We start from the raw sequence: 16,027 nt of genomic DNA on the forward strand, positions 1-16,027 counted from the left end.
TAAAAATAGGAAGTGTTTTAGCAGCTTAAAACCTTTAGTTATATAAAACTTATTACACTAGGATTTACTTTGAAATATAGTTTACAACCAGATCAATTATACATACACTGGCACTTTAGCACAAGGGCAAACTTTTAAAAACAATTTGTTTTGGACCTTTAAAATCAGGCCATAGTATAAAAACAGAGTCCATGGTCTTATTCAGCAAATTCATACTAAAATATTCTATTTTTGTAGGATAAATGCCAACAAAACTTTACATAACAGCATCCATTCCTGATCAAAACTCTTCAGAGTGGAGGGATAGAGGGAACATTCCTCAACATCTTAAAAGCCATCTACGAAAAACCCACAGCAAATATAATTCTCAATGGGGAAGCACTGGGAGCCTTTCCCCTACGATCAGGAATAAGACAGGGATGTCCACTCTCACCACTGCTATTCAACATAGTATTAGAAGTCCTAGCCTCAGCAATCAGGCAACAAAAAGAAATATAAGGCATTCAAATTGGCAAAGAAGAAGTCAAACTCTCCCTCTTCGCCGATGACATGATACTCGACATAGAAAACCCAAAAGCCTCCACCCCAAGATTGCTAGAACTCATACAGCAATTTGGTAGCGTGGCAGGATACAAAATCAATGCCCAGAAATCAGTGGCATTTCTATACACTAACAATGAGACTGAAGAAAGAGGAATTAAGGAGTCAATCCCATTTACAATTGCACCCAAAAGCATAAGATACCTAGGAATAAACCTAACCAAAGAGGTAAAGGATCTATACCCTAAAAACTATAGAACACTTCTGAAAGAAATTGAGGAAGACACAAAGAGATGGAAAAATATTCCATGCTCATGGATTGGCAGGATTAATATTGTGAAAATGTCAATGTTACCCAGGGCAATGTACACGTTTAATGCAATCCCTATCAAAATAGCATGGACTTTCTTCAGAGAGTTATAACAAATTATTTTAAGATTTGTGTGGAATCAGAAAAGACCCCGAATAGCCAGGGGAATTTTAAAAAAGAAAACCATAGCTGGGGGCATCACAATGCCAGATTTCAGGTTGTACTACAAAGCTGTGGTCATCAAGACAGTGTGGTACTGGCACAAAAACAGACACATAGATCAATGGAACAGAATAGAGAATCCAGAAGTGGACCCTCAACTTTATGGTCAACTAATATTCGATAAAGGAGGAAAGACTATCCACTGGAAGAAAGACAGTCTCTTCAATAAATGGTGCTGGGAAAATTGGACAGCCACATGCAAAAGAATGAAACTAGACCACTCTCTTGCACCATACACAAAATAAACTCAAAATGGATGAAAGATCTAAATGTGAGACAAGATTCCATCAAAATCCTGGAGGAGAACACAGGCAACACCGTTTTTGAACTCAACTCAGCCACAGTAACTTCTTGCAAGATACATCCACGAGGGCAAAAGAAACAAAAGCAAAAATGAACTATTGTGACTTCATCAAGATAAGAAGCTTTTGCACAGCAAAGGATACAGTCAACAAAACTAAAAGACAACCTACAGAATGGGAGAAGATATTTGCAAATGACATATCAGATAAAGGGCTAGTTTCCAAGATCTATAAAGAACTTATTAAACTCAACAGCAAAGAAACAAACGATCCAATTATGAAATGGGCAAAAGACATGAACAGAAATCTCACCGAGGAAGACATAGACATGGCCAACACGCACATGAGAAAATGCTCTGCATCACTTGCCATCAGGGAAATCCAATTCAAAACCACAATGAGATACCACCTCACACCAGTGAGAATGGGGAAAATTAATAAGGCAGAAAACCACAAATGTTGGAGAGGATGCGGAGAAAAGGGAACCCCTCTTACACTGTTGGTGGGAATGTGAACTGGTGCAGCCCCTTTGAAAAACCGTGGAGGTTCCTCAAAGAGTTAAAAATAGACCTGCACTATGACCCAGCAATTGCACTGCTGGGGATTTACCCCAAAGATACAGAGGCAATGAAACGCCAGGACACCTGCACCCTGATGTTTATAGCAGCAATGTCCACAATAGCCAAACTGTGGAAGGAGCCTCGGTGTCCATAAAAAGACGAATGGATAAAGAAGATGTGGTTTATGTATACAATGAATATTACTCAGGCATTAGAAATGACAAATACAAAAAAATAAAAAAAAGAAAAAAAGAAAAAGAAATGACAAATACCCACCATTTGCTTCAACGTGGATGGAACTGGAGGGTATTATGCTGAGTGAAATAAGTCGGAGAAGGACAAACATTATATTGTCTCATTCATTTGGGGAATATAAATAATAGTGAAAGGAAATAGAAGGGAAGGGAGAAGAAATGGGTAGGAAATGTCAGAAAGGGAGACAGAATATGAAGACTCCTAGCTCTGGGAGACGAACTAGGGATGGGGGTGAATGGGTGACAGGCACTGAGGGGGGCCCTTGACGGGATGAGCACTGGGTGGTATTCTGTATGTTGGCAAATTGAACACCAATAATAAATAAATTTATTATTAAAAAAAATTATCAAAAAAAAAATTATCGAACAGAGCGGAGATGGTGGTTGGGGGGAATGTGGACCATATCCTGGTAGCACTTTGGTGTATTTCCTGCTAGGCTTTACCCCATTTCTATAGATTGGTTTTAAATAATTATAATCATATTGTGTGTAGAATTTTTTTATTGAAGTATAATTAACATAACAGTTTCAGGTGTACAACGTAATGATTTGATATTTGTATGTGTTGCAAATGATCATCAGAGTAAGTCTAGTTAACATCTGTCCACACATAGTGTTTACTTGTTATGAAGACTTTTAAGGTTTTTTTCTTTTAGTAATTTTAAATATGCAATATAGATTATTGACTATAGTCACCATGCTGTATATTACATTCCCATTACTTATTTTTGTACTTTTCGACTTCCTTCACCCATTTCACCTAACTTACCCCTCCTCCTCATCTCTTGCAACCACCTGTCTTGTTCTATGAACTTGGGTTTTTTTGTTTTTTGTTTTGTTTTTAAAGATTCTTTGTATTAATGAGATCAGGTGGTATTTGTCTTTTAACACCTGATTTTTTTTTTTTATTTAGCAAAATGCCTTTACCATATTGTCACAAATGGTGGATATCCTTCTTTTTTATGATGGAATAATATTCCATTGTATATATATATATGTACTTTATCTTCTTTATGGGTTTACCCACTGATGCACAGATTGTTTTTGTATCTTTGCTATTGTAAATCATGTTACAATGAATGAGGGGATGCAGATATCTTTTGGGGCTAGTGTTTTATTTTCTTCAGATAAATACCCAGAAGTAGAATTACTGGATCATACGGTAATTCTGTTTTTAATTTTTGAGGAACCTCCATACTGTTTTCCACAGTGGATGCACCATTTACATTCCCACTAACAGTACATGAGGGTTCTCTTTTCTCAACAGCTCACCAACACTTGCCACTTGTCATTTCTTTGATATTACCCATCCTAACTGTGAGGTGCTATTTCATTGTGGTTTTGATTTTCTTTTCTTTTTTTTTTTTTTTTTTTGATTTTCATTTCCATCATGATTAGTGATTTTGAGTATCTTTTCATGTGCCTCTGGGACATCTGAATGTCTTCTTTGGGAAAACATCTACTCGGATCTCTCCATTTTTTAATTGAATTGTTTATTAATTAATTAATTAATTAATTATTTTTACTATTGAGCTGTGTGGGTTCTTTATATCTTGGATAGTAGTTGATTTTTTTGCCCTTATTTAAAAAATTTCATGCTATCATAAGCCTTTTAACCCATGTTGCTATGAAATCTGAATGACCATTATTTTTATGGCTGGATGGTAGGTGGTTTGGAGGCAGAGAAAAAGAAGGTGAATGAGCTGGCCTGTGGATCCCCCTGGCTCTAATCAGCAGAGTTGAGCTTTTTTCTATTTCCATATCTTGATTCCATGCAAGTTATAATTTGAAAAAGATTATAAGGCAAAAAGAAGAGGGAGGAGGAAGAGAAAAATAAAACAACTAGTCCAACCCTGAGAGAGTAACAGTCTCTTGCAAAAGCATATGGTCTTTCATCTGCTGCAAAAGTAGCTCTAATAAATTTTAAAACTAAGCAGCAGGGCTGCTCATGGCCTAGGCTTGTACTACATGCCCCCCCCCTTTTTTTTACATGCCTCTTTAAAGATAAACATCTTTGTGGGGGAAGTGGTAATGTGGCTGGTCCATTTTTTTAGAGCCGGCAGTAGGCATTTACAGAAGGACAGGATCTAGCCTTCCCCTTGCATATGAGGTACATATGCCTTCAGGTCAAAGTAGAGGTTTGGTTTAGTGATTGGCCCCCCTGATCAGACTTCCTGGGCCGGTGGAGAACTAAAGCCGGGGGACCCCAACCTATGGATGAGAGTAGCCCCACTCAGTCATGAGTGTTGGTCCCTTTGTGAGATGCCATTCAGGAGTCTCTGTCAACATGCAGACATAGTAGTGACAGTCTTCTTCAATTAAGAGCCCTTTTTCAATCAAAAATATTTCACTGATTTCATCAGTGATTTAAGCAATGATATCAATGATTCCATGCTTATGAGTTTTTAAAATGACATGAATTTGGGTGGAATGGGAACTATGCTTAGCATTTTCATACCTACCACTGTCCTGGACTGACTTCAGGACCTCCCATCCCCACTGCAGTGACTCTCCCCTCTGTGCCACAACGACAAGGCTACATCTACATCATGGAACTTATGCCACAGAATCGTCCTGCCCTTGATATCTTGAACTCTGAGACTCAGCTCTCCGTTCAGCACTCCAGTGTCCCTACTCCTTCATTCCCATCAAACTTGTTTTCAGTGTTGAGACACTTGGGTGGCTCAGTGGGTTAGGCATCCAACTCTTGATTCTGGCTCAGGTCAATGATTTCAGGGTCATGAGATCGACCCCTGTGTCAGGCTCTGTGCTTAGCAGAGTCTGCTTGTCCCCCACGTAATTTCAATCTCCTCAGGGTCTCCCCTCCTCTGTCTTCTCTGTCCTCTGTTTATCAATGCTCCTCTGACTTGTCCCTGGTACAGATCCCACCGTCTGTTACTTCAAACCCACTCTCACCACTGTCCATGCTTCCTCTACTTGGGGATCCCCACATCCCCTCTGACCACTGCCAGTCCTGGATGCACCCATCCCGTCTTCCCTCAGTGCAGGCCTGCCCAGCAGTTCCAGGGGAGACCACATAACCCGCTGGCAGGTTCAAGAACAGCAGCATGTTTGGCAGCCCCAGCTGAATCTGGTGTTGCCGGGCATGGTTAGCATTCACTGTTCTTCCCAGCTTCTCAGAGCATCCCTTCCTGAAGCCTCCTTTACTCCGTCTGTCCCTCTCAATGTCACAGGCACAGTAAAGCCTACTTCATAGTGAAGAGGGCCATCAGACTTGATTGAGCTTTGTCCACTACCCTCTTCCCAAACTTCTCCACAAAAGTGCCTCTTCCTGCCTTCTCATGATCAGAGGAGCAAATGGCCCTTGTCTTCTCCTCTGAAACCTTGCCACATCATTCACACCCTCCTTTGTGTCTGTTTCTCCTTCACCAACTCCTCATCTCAGCCTCCAGATGCTCTCTCACGCTAAAACACCTTCGTTGGCTGTTGTACCTTCCCCTTCAGCTAATATCCATTCTCCTCCCTCACTGCCTCTGTTTACCTGCTTCCTCATGTCTTCTTGGTTCACGGCCCTCTGACTAACACACCACTCTACAGTATCTGTTCTCAAAAAGGTCACCAAGCCTATGTAATTATTAAATGAAATGAGGTTTCCAATCCTTAGCCTGACTTTTCAATAGTGTTTAACATTATCGACTGCCTGTCTTAAAATTCTCTCATCCCTGAACTCCTCCAGACCAATTTCTTCTGATTCTTTTTTCTTTTTCTTTTCTTTTATTATTTTTTAAAGATTTTATTTATTTATTCACGAGAGACAGAGAGAGAGGCAGAGACACAGCAGAGGGACAAGCGGGCTTCATGCAGGGAGCCCGACGTGGGACTCGATCCTGGGTCTCCAGGATCATGCCCTGGGCTGAAGGCGGCACTAAACCACTGAGCCACCCAGGCTGCCCCCCCCCCCTTTTTTTTTAAAGACTTATTTATTTGAGAGAGAGCACGAGTGTGGGGAGGGGAAGGGCACGGGGAAAGGAGAAGCAGACTCTGCTGAGCAAGAAGCCTGACCTGGTACTTGATCCCAGGATCCTAAGATCAGGACCTGAGCCAAAGGCAGACGCTTAACCAACTGTGCCACCCAGGTGTCCTCTCCTGATTTTTTTTCTACCCATCAGATTTCTCATTCTAAAATAAATTTTTTGTTCTTCATCTCACTTCACTTGTGCCTTTGGTATTGATACATACCAGCCTCTGCCCTGAGTATTCCTCTTCTATCATTATATGCTTTCTTTGATATAGTAGAAATAATACATTCTTTGGAGTAGATGGAGTGGATTCAGATCCCATTTTGCCATTTATCAGTGCTGTGGTCTTGAGCAAGTTTTCCCATGAGAAATGGGGCTAATAATACAGATTTTAGTGATTGGGCATGAGAATTAAAGGAGACAATGCATAAAAAGTACCTCAGTCAGTGGCTAACAAGAATTGGCAGTCAGTACATTTTCATTTTCTTCTTTCCCTTCAGTGCCTTCTCTCCCCACTCCCTTTCCTGCCAAATTACTTTTTATAGTTCACCTTAATTTTTGGGGTGTTGTAAGATCCCACGATTTGGGGTCAGCACTGAATTCAAATCCCTTTCCTGCCACTTACCAGCCCTGTTACCCTGGCGTGTTTTTAGTCTGTACATTGGTTTCTACATCCTTAAAATGGTAATAATATCTATTCACAGGATTAATGCATGTGTGAGATAAATATTAAAATAATATTTTATGTTTATATATGAGTTAAAATATGTTATAGATTTATATATATAGGAAAGGATGTGGTAACATGCTTAGTTAAGCACTCAGTACGTGGTAGTTACTGTCTTATTTGCACCTTGCCTGTGCCTGTCACACACAGATACTCTCACACATGCAGCTCCCACCCAGTCCCCATCTCTTGTGCTCTAGCACCTGTAACTTTGCCAATGGGCTGTAGAACATCTTTACTCTGATGGCTTCAAATAGCTTGACTCTTGTTCAAAATGGAACTCTGTGCTCTTCACATGTTCTCCATCTCAGTGAAAGTATCTCTATCTCTCAGGTATGACTGTACTTTGCGTTTTTGTCGCTGCTTTTATCCTATCAGTCATCTCACTTGTTTCTGGAATTTGTCCTTTTCTAATTATACTATGTCAGTTCAGGTTCTCATAATCTCTCACTTGAATTGTTGCGTGGTCTCCTTATTGGTTTCTCCGAATCTGGATGCTCCTCATTCTGTCCTCCATTCTACTGTGTGTCCCAAGTGACCTTTCTAAAATGCACATCTGCCTATTTCATTCTTCCTGTTTCAAAACTGCATACGTTGCTGTTAAAAGTCTGAGCTTGGGGATCCCTGGGTGGCTCAGTGGTTTGGTGCCTGCCTTTGGCCCAGGGCATGATCCTGGAGTCCAGGGATCACGTTCCACATCGGGCTCCCTGCATGGAGCCTGCTTCCCCTCTGCCTGTGTCTCTGCCTCTCTCTCTCTCTCTCTCTGTCTCTCTCTCTCTGTCTCTCTGTGTGTACTCATGAATAAATGAATAAAATCTTTTTAAAAAAAGAAGTCTTTGAGCTCTAAGTGTGGATAGATCTTGCGCTGACTGATTTCTCCACCATCACCAGCCACTGACAGCTGCCCACATACGGATTTGTTAACTGGATGTTTCTCCAGGATCACCACATGCCTTCAATTCCCTTTCTTTCTTTCTTTCTTTCTTTCTTTCTCTCTCTCTCTCTCTCTCTCTCTCTCTCTTTCTTTCTTTCTCTTTGTCACCACCTCTCCCTAGAGTACCCCTCCCCCATCTTTAGTTGGCAAACATCCTTAGGGAATCAGAGTCTTCTCTCCTCTAGACCCTTTCGCGATCCCCACATCCTTCCATTCTGTTGCTCCTTCTGTGCACAGATAGTATTAGTTAACACCTTTATGTTGTCTCAGAGAACAACTTTATGACATAGTTATGTGCCTGTAAGCACTCGTCTTGGCACAAGCCTGGCAGAGTAGTGGGGGCTCAAGAAAAGTTGGCTGGTTTGAGTAAATGGATACATGGAATGATAGGATCTAGAAGGATTTTATGAGATGGAATCTAACAAGTTGAATATTTTTAAAGGTAGATGAGATGAAGAGAGATTTCACAAGCACAAGTAATTCAGAATGTAACAGCATAATGTGTTAAAAATTACTTAAGCGTTTTGGTTGACAGCTCAGTGTGAGTCAATACTATGAGGTGGTAAAAAAAAAATACTATGAGGTGGTAACAAAAAAAAATAAGTAGGAAAGAAAAAAATATGAAGTTTCTTAAATGAAGAAACTTGAGTGTCTGCTGTTATACCCAGAGTATTGTGTTTGGGACTCTGTGTTGTGGTTTTATTTTATTTTTTTAAATTTTTTTTTGTATTGTGGTTTTAGAGATACTTAGATTATAATAGCAATAATTATTGAAATTATTTTCTTTATAATGTTTTTGGAAGAAAATTACCCAAACAGAGAAACTACTAGCTAATACAATCAAGAAGAAAAAGGACAGAAGCACAAATGTGCAAAACAAGAAATGGCAGGAGGAAAGGAAACCATCGAAACATAAGAATGTACAGGAGACTGCACACCTCTCAGCAAATACATTTGAGGACCTTGTGAAACGGATGGTTTCCTGGGAAAGCACAGATACCACAATTGATAGAGATAGCAGATGTGAACACAATTTCTACAGAGGAAAGAAGAGATATGTATTAAGTATCCACCTCTCAAAAAAAGCACAAGGCCCAGATTTCTTCACAGAGAAATGCTACCAAACCTTCAAATATCAAATACTCCTGATGTTCTCTATACATTATTTCAGAGAATTGGAAATGAAGGGAAACTTTCCACCTTTTTTAATGAAACAAGTGCAATTTTGACTATACATGATACAGATAGTACAGAAAACTATTATTTATATTATTTCTGAATATCCATGAAAAAATATATATAGTGTTAATACAAGACAAATATTTTATTAACAAATAGAATCCAACACTATTTTAAAATATAAATAAGTATGATAAGGTAAGATTAATTCCAAGAATGCAAAGTAAGTTCATTATTTGGAAATCCACCAATATCATATACCATATTAATAGGTTTTAGGATAAATAATCATAGGATTATCTCCATAAATGCTGACAAAACTTTTGTCAAAATTCAACATCCATTCTTTATGGAAATACTCAAGAAAACAGGACCTGATGGATATTTTCTTAATGTGATATTATATATATTTATACATGTGTACACACATGTATAAATATATGTATACATAATTTATACATATATATGTAAATAGATGTGTATATGTGTATATGTATATATACACGTGTGTATTTATATTGATATATGTATGTATATACACATTATAAAGTTTGTATGTATATGTGTATATAGTATACACACATAAAATATTTTAATCTTAGTCTTAAAACCAGTAATATTAAATTGGGAAATACTACAACTCATTTCTTTAAGACAGGAACAGGGGAGAATAGCCACTATTCCACAGCTTTCAACCAGATGTAACCAATACAGTTAAACTAAAGAAATTGACTAGAGGCATGAGGATTAGTACAGTAAAACTCTGTTTGTAGATGATATCTTAGTAAACCTGGAAAACCAGGCAGAATCAATGACAAAACCAATTCAAACAATAGAAGGTAAGGCAACAGGGTGTAAAATTAACCTACTGAAATAATAGCCTTCATATACACAAACAACCAGTTAGGGAACAATAATAGTAGAAAAAACCTTTACAGTAGCAAAAAAGATTAAATATTTAGGAACTTAACAAGAAATGTGTGAACTTTAGAATACTCCTGAAAGACCTAATTAAATGAAAAAACATCCTGTGTTCTTGAATAGGATAATTCAACAACATAAAGATGTTAGTACTCCTTAAGCAGCCCAGGTAGCTCAGCAGTTTAATGCCTGCCTTCGGCCCAGGGCCTGATCTTGGAGTCCCAGGATCGAGTCCCATGTTGGGCTCCTTGCATGGAGCCTGCTTCTCCCTCTGCCTGTGCCTGTGCCTCTCTCTCTGTGTCTATCATGAATAAATAAAATCTTAAAAAAAATTTTATTTTTATTTTTTTGTAAAGTTTTTTTAAAATTTAATACAATCTTAATAAAAATTCTAACAAGTTTTTAAAGGAAGTTAAGCAAAATAAATAAATAAATAAATAAGGGAAGTTAAACAAATCAATATAAAGTTTATATGGAAAAATAAATATGCAAGAATAGTCAAGAAAACACTAAAAAAGATTTTTCAGTGAAGGGACACGCCCTTCTAGACATTAAAATATACTTTGAGGTGCCTAAGTGGCTCAGTCATTTAAGTATCTGACTCTTGGTTTCGGCTCAGGTCAGGATCTCAGTGTCCTGGGACCGAACCCCACTTTCAGCTCTGTACTGCGCAGTCTGCTTCTCCCTCTCCCTCTGCCCTTCACCTTGCTCGTGCTGTCTCTCTCTCTCTCTCTCTCAAATAAATAAATAAAATCTTAAAAAGAAACCTATAACATAAAATTTACCATCTTAGCTATTTTAAGGGGTAAAGGTTAGTGAAGTTTATTCACATTGTGAAATAGATCTTCAGAATTTTTTCATCATGCAAAATTGAACTATACCTTTTGTGTGTGTGTGACTAGATTATCTCATTTATAACACTGTCCCCCAAATTCTATGTTCTAGCATGTGACAGAATTTCCTTCCTGCTCATTGCACACTGGGTTGCTTATTTTTTGATTATTGTAAATAATACTGCTATAAACAAGGGTGTACGAATATCTCTTTGATCCCCTGCTTTCTGGACCATTGCCTTGAGGCAGTGGTGTTAGCCTGGCTTATCCATGCTGAGGACATTAAGCATTCAATCAAGCACGTTAATGAAAAGACTGTAAGGTGTGAAACCATTTAGAAAGCAAAGCCACAACTTTTCCTTATGGTTTTTTGATGTTCTGTCATTTATTTATTTATTTATTTAAGATTTTATTTTTTTATTATTTATTCATGACAGACACACACACACAGAGAGAAGCAGAGATACAGGCAGAGGGAGAAGCAGGCTCCATGCAGGGAGCCTGATGTGGGACTTGATCCTGGGACTCCAGGACCACGCCCTGGGCCAAAGGCAGCGCTAAACTGCTGAGCCAATCCCCTGTTCTGTCATTTAAATAGATCATTTCTACTGTAATTATATGTATAAAAATGATTAGCCAGTAAGGACAGTCATCTTATTTATTTAGTTTAGCAAAATTCTGATAATTTGAAAAATTTTAAAGTCAATGGAAGATATAAGATATGAAGATAACTTTCTAAAAATTTAGGAACCCATTTTAATTGAGAAAATGTAAAGTATTCTATATCCTTGCATGTTATTCTCTTGGCCATAGGCTAAAAAATCAGAATTATCTTTGGAGTCAGCAATTTAGAGATTCTATTTAGCTTTCTAAGTGTGAGTTTTTTGATGGGGTAGGGGTCAGAAGAATGTAGGTTGCTCTTTCCCGTTATATTCCAGGATATACTCAAAAGGTATCATCCCTTAATTTCAAGTTTTCTAATTAATCAGGTTGTGCTAAGAACTCATTCTGATTCCTTATCTCTATATTTGAAGGCTCTCATTTTGACACCATGTTTTTCCTACTGATAACTGTTTTTCTCTTTTTGCTCCTGTTTGAAGGTACAGTCACTGGTTTGATGGAATGGCTTTGCTTCACCAGTTCAGGATGGAGAAGGGCACAGTGACCTATAGAAGCAAGTTCCTACAGAGTGATACCTATAAGGCCAATAGTGCCCATGATCGAATTGTGATCTCAGAATTTGGCACACTGGCTCTCCCTGATCCATGCAAGAATGTTTTTGAACGTTTCATGTCAAAATTTGAGCTGCCTGGTAAGCAGCCTTTACTGTACTCAGAATTTGTGGGTGATAGTGATGATTATTTCATTATGATATGTATCAATCTATATAAATATATACTTTGAAATACATATATCTAGGTATGAGAGGATGTTTAAACTGTGCTGTTGCTCTGATTGTGTGCTATAGTAAGTTGTGATGTTTAATTAACTCTGAGGTTTGGTTTCAGCAATAACTGACAATACCAACGTCAACTACGTGCAGTACAAAGGTGACTACTATGTTAGTACTGAGACCAACTTTATGAATAAAGTGGACATTAAAACTCTGGAAAAAACAGAAAAGGTAAAATATAGGTAAAAAATAAATAAAATAGACCCTACAATTTTTTTCCTTTCAAAATACTTTTTAGTGTAGTAGATATCTAAAGAAGAAATTGAGGGGGCACCTGGGTGACTCAGGCAGTTGAGTGGCAGACTCTTGATTTCAACTCAGGTCATGATCTCATCTCAGTCTCCTGGGATACAGCCCCAAGTCTTTCTCAGCGTTCTGCAGGGAGTCTGCTTCAGGATTCTCTCTCTCCCTCTGCTCTTCCCTCTCTAAAATAAATAAGATCTTAAAAAAAAAAAGAAAGACAATTCTAGACTTCTTAGTCCTAATATCCGAAGGCTATGGCAAAGGAGAAATAGAATAGTATAGATTTACATTGGCTGTTTCATGTTCTTCCTAGCTACAGGTAGAATTGGACTAGAGATTGTCTAGACCCATACTGCTTTCACTTAACACATTAATTAAAAATAAATAGGATTTTGGACCAGAATTTTAATTTTAATTCTTATTTTTTGCACTTTCCTGTGATCTTGGGGGGAAAATCCTTACTGGATAATTGTTTTTGTCCATTTGTTGTTAATGGTGTTGCAGTTTTTGTTTATTATTTATTCTCAGTTTCCTTAGTAGGAAAAATAAATTTGATTTCTTGGGGGTGAGATATTGGGGCTTATACTATAGTTTTTCTATTCTATTTTAAAAATATTTAACACATTCCTACTGTCTATGCTGCAAGTAGGGATCTGCCTATGTAACATTAAAAATCCCTGATGGTCTTAAATTTGCAGGTAGACTGGAGCAAATTTATTGCTGTGAATGGAGCAACTGCACATCCTCATTATGACCCAGATGGAACAGCATACAACATGGGGAACTCCTATGGGCCACATGGTAAAGTTGAGATAGAGGTCTTTTTAAAAATAATTAGGAGTTAACTATCTTTCCAGGATTCCATTATGGTTAAGGTTGTAAGCCCATAGGAACTTTGTTTGAAAGGTTCTGAGAGAATTTTCCAAAGTGGTATAACTGAGCTTAAAGTATACAATTTACTGTGTTCTGTGGTCCTTCTGCACATACACTTAGCAACTGATTTGCTATTTGACCTTTTCAGCATGACTTACATTTTTATATTCTATCGTCCTTTTTGGCTCACAGGCATTGTAGGGATTTTTAATATGTATTTCACAAACTTGAATTTCTTAAAAGTATCATATTGCAAGTACAAAAAAATGTAGAATGCTACCACAAAGAGATATGGGGGTCAGGGAAGGTATATTGTTTATCACATGGGAAGGAATTTATCAATGGAATAACATTCTGAGGTAAGTTAAGGTTATAGTGTGGTTGTATTTACAGCTGTTTATATCACATCTTTTTCCTGGTCATCCACATATTTTTCCAACTGCCTACCAATCTGCTCTAGAAAGTTCTAATAGCTAATAGTGATAGCTAACTTTTATTGAGCACAAGTGCCTAGTACATGCTGATGTTAAGCATTTTTACATATATTTTCTCATTTAATCCTTCTAACAACTCTCTGGGAAAGGTACTAATAAACTGCCCCCGTTTTACAGATGAAAGGAGTGAACCTAAGAAGGTTTAGGATACTTGCTTAAGCAAGCTTCTAAGTATATAAAACTGGTCTTGAGCCTGAATCATACCCAAAGTCACTTTGTTGGACAATCTTAGGAATTTTTCATTACTGAGTGCAGAAGACTCTCAGACCATGCAAATTCATGTTCTTGTAGCTTGAGTATGTATCCCTCTGAAAAGAAATGGGTAGGTGTTAAGATATTGCTGGCTCTCTTTGCTGTCAATCTATCATCTGTAACCTGTGAAAGCTTTGTAGAGTTTAATGTTGTGTAGGTTAATGTATACGTTGGTAGTGAGTAATTGGTTTTGCAGGTTGTTGGTCTTTACCTCTGTATTTACAAATGTGGGGGTGTATATTAAAATGAATACTGCAGGTTTTTTTTTACGGCTCAAGTAAAGATAGGGTATTCCGACACTTTATCACCCGTGTCTCTCTCCTCTTCTTTATTACTTGATCTAGGATAGGGATGAATCCTTCAAAGCTGTTACAGGACACAGCAAACATTCTTTTAGGTAAAATGTTTCAGCAAATAGGTAAACTGACTCAGTGGTTTTGTTTCGTTTTTGGCTATCCATCTTTTTTCATCATTAAAAAAAAGATTCATTTAAAAAATGATGTCTATATACTTTTTTTGGTCTGTTTTTTCTTCCTTTAGTAACATATTAGTGTAATTAATTACTCGTTTTGCAGAACCAGGCTGCATAGAATTCTTCTAAGTAGATGTACCTCTTTTTTAAAAACTATTTTCATGTTGATTAAAATATGGTTGACAAAAAATACATTTACTAATAAATTAATTCTAGGGGCACCTGGGTTGCTCAGTGGTTGAGTGCCTTTGACTCAGGTCATGATCCTGGGGTTCTGGGATGGAGTTCTGCATTGGGCTCCCTGCAGGGAGCCACCTTTTCCCTCTGCCTATTTATCTGTTCTCTCTGTGTCTCTCATAAATAAGTAAATAAAATCTTTAAAAAAAAATTAACTATTAATCAAGTAGATAACTTTGTAATTAGTTCATAATATGATAAATACTGTTTAACCATTCTGAATTATATATTCTAAAATAAATAGTCATTGGATTAGTGGTTCTCAGCCTTTAATGTGCCTAAGAATGTTCTGGAATGCTTTTTAGCAATGTAGATTCCTGGGCATTGTCTTCAGAGATTTTGGTTCAATAGACCTGAAAAGGGGCCAAGAATCTGCATTTTAACCACCCCCTTACAAGGCCCTTATCTTGGCACATTTGAACAAGTCCCCAGGTGATTTTGGTACAAGTGACTCCTGGATCTTTGAGAAACCCTGCCCCCCTGCCCCAAGTCATCAAAGGCTATCTTGTTACTTTGCCTCAATTTGCTATTATACAAAGTCCTGAAGAGTCTCCCACAGTTAGACTTGTAGTATGGGCAGGTCATTCTGGGCATTCCTTTGCTGGATGTTTCCTGGGCATGTGTCTGCCTTGCTCAGGCCTTCACAACTTGTGGTTAGAACAGTTCATTAATGAGGAGCCTGGGTGGCTCAGTTGGTTAAGTGTCTGCCTTTGGCTCAGGTTGTGATCCTGGGGTCATGAGATCAAGCCCCAAATCGAGCTTCCTACTCAGTGAAGAGTCTGTTTTTACCTCTCTCTCTGCCCCTTCCCTTGCTCGTGCTCTCTCTCCCTCTTTTTTCAAATAAATAAATAAAAATCTTCCAGGAAAACAAAAAAATAGTTCATTAACTAATGGTTAAGTTTAATGAATTGAATATTGTCACTTAATCCAACTGCTGAGATGGGCAGTTCTTCTCTTTATCTTCTGCTAATCTCAACTAAAACTGAATTTTCTTTCTTCCTCTTCCTTCTTTTTACTTGATGATTTAGTCTGGTGGGGAGTTTTTGAACTGAAACTCAAATGTACATGTAGCTGCAGGGAGCTCGACTACCTAAGATGTGTTTGGGGGGAATTTAGTGATTCTCATAATAAAGTGCTTGCCAGTAATTTTTATCTTTAAGAATTAAAAAGCTTGGGGATCTCTGGGTGGCTCAGTGGTTCAGCGCCTGCCTTAGGCTCAGGGCATGATCCTGGAGTCCCGG

The 16,027-nt window shown here is 38.0% G+C and overlaps 1 protein-coding gene across 4 annotated transcripts in view; it reads left to right on the top strand.

The window, feature by feature from the left end:
- The window catches only part of BCO2 (beta-carotene oxygenase 2), a 48,604-nt gene that overhangs the window by 11,152 nt on the left and 21,425 nt on the right, over positions 1–16,027 (top strand). For all 4 annotated transcript variants that reach the window (XM_077893512.1, XM_077893513.1, XM_077893515.1 and 1 more), the window contains exons 3-5: positions 11,863–12,074; positions 12,271–12,386; positions 13,157–13,259. In XM_077893512.1, the coding sequence (XP_077749638.1) occupies positions 11,863–12,074; positions 12,271–12,386; positions 13,157–13,259 (431 nt within the window). The remainder of the gene's footprint in view (positions 1–11,862; positions 12,075–12,270; positions 12,387–13,156; positions 13,260–16,027) is intronic.

The sequence above is a fragment of the Canis aureus genome, chromosome 3 (assembly GCF_053574225.1).
Source record: "Canis aureus isolate CA01 chromosome 3, VMU_Caureus_v.1.0, whole genome shotgun sequence".
NCBI classification, from domain to species: domain Eukaryota; kingdom Metazoa; phylum Chordata; class Mammalia; order Carnivora; family Canidae; genus Canis; species Canis aureus.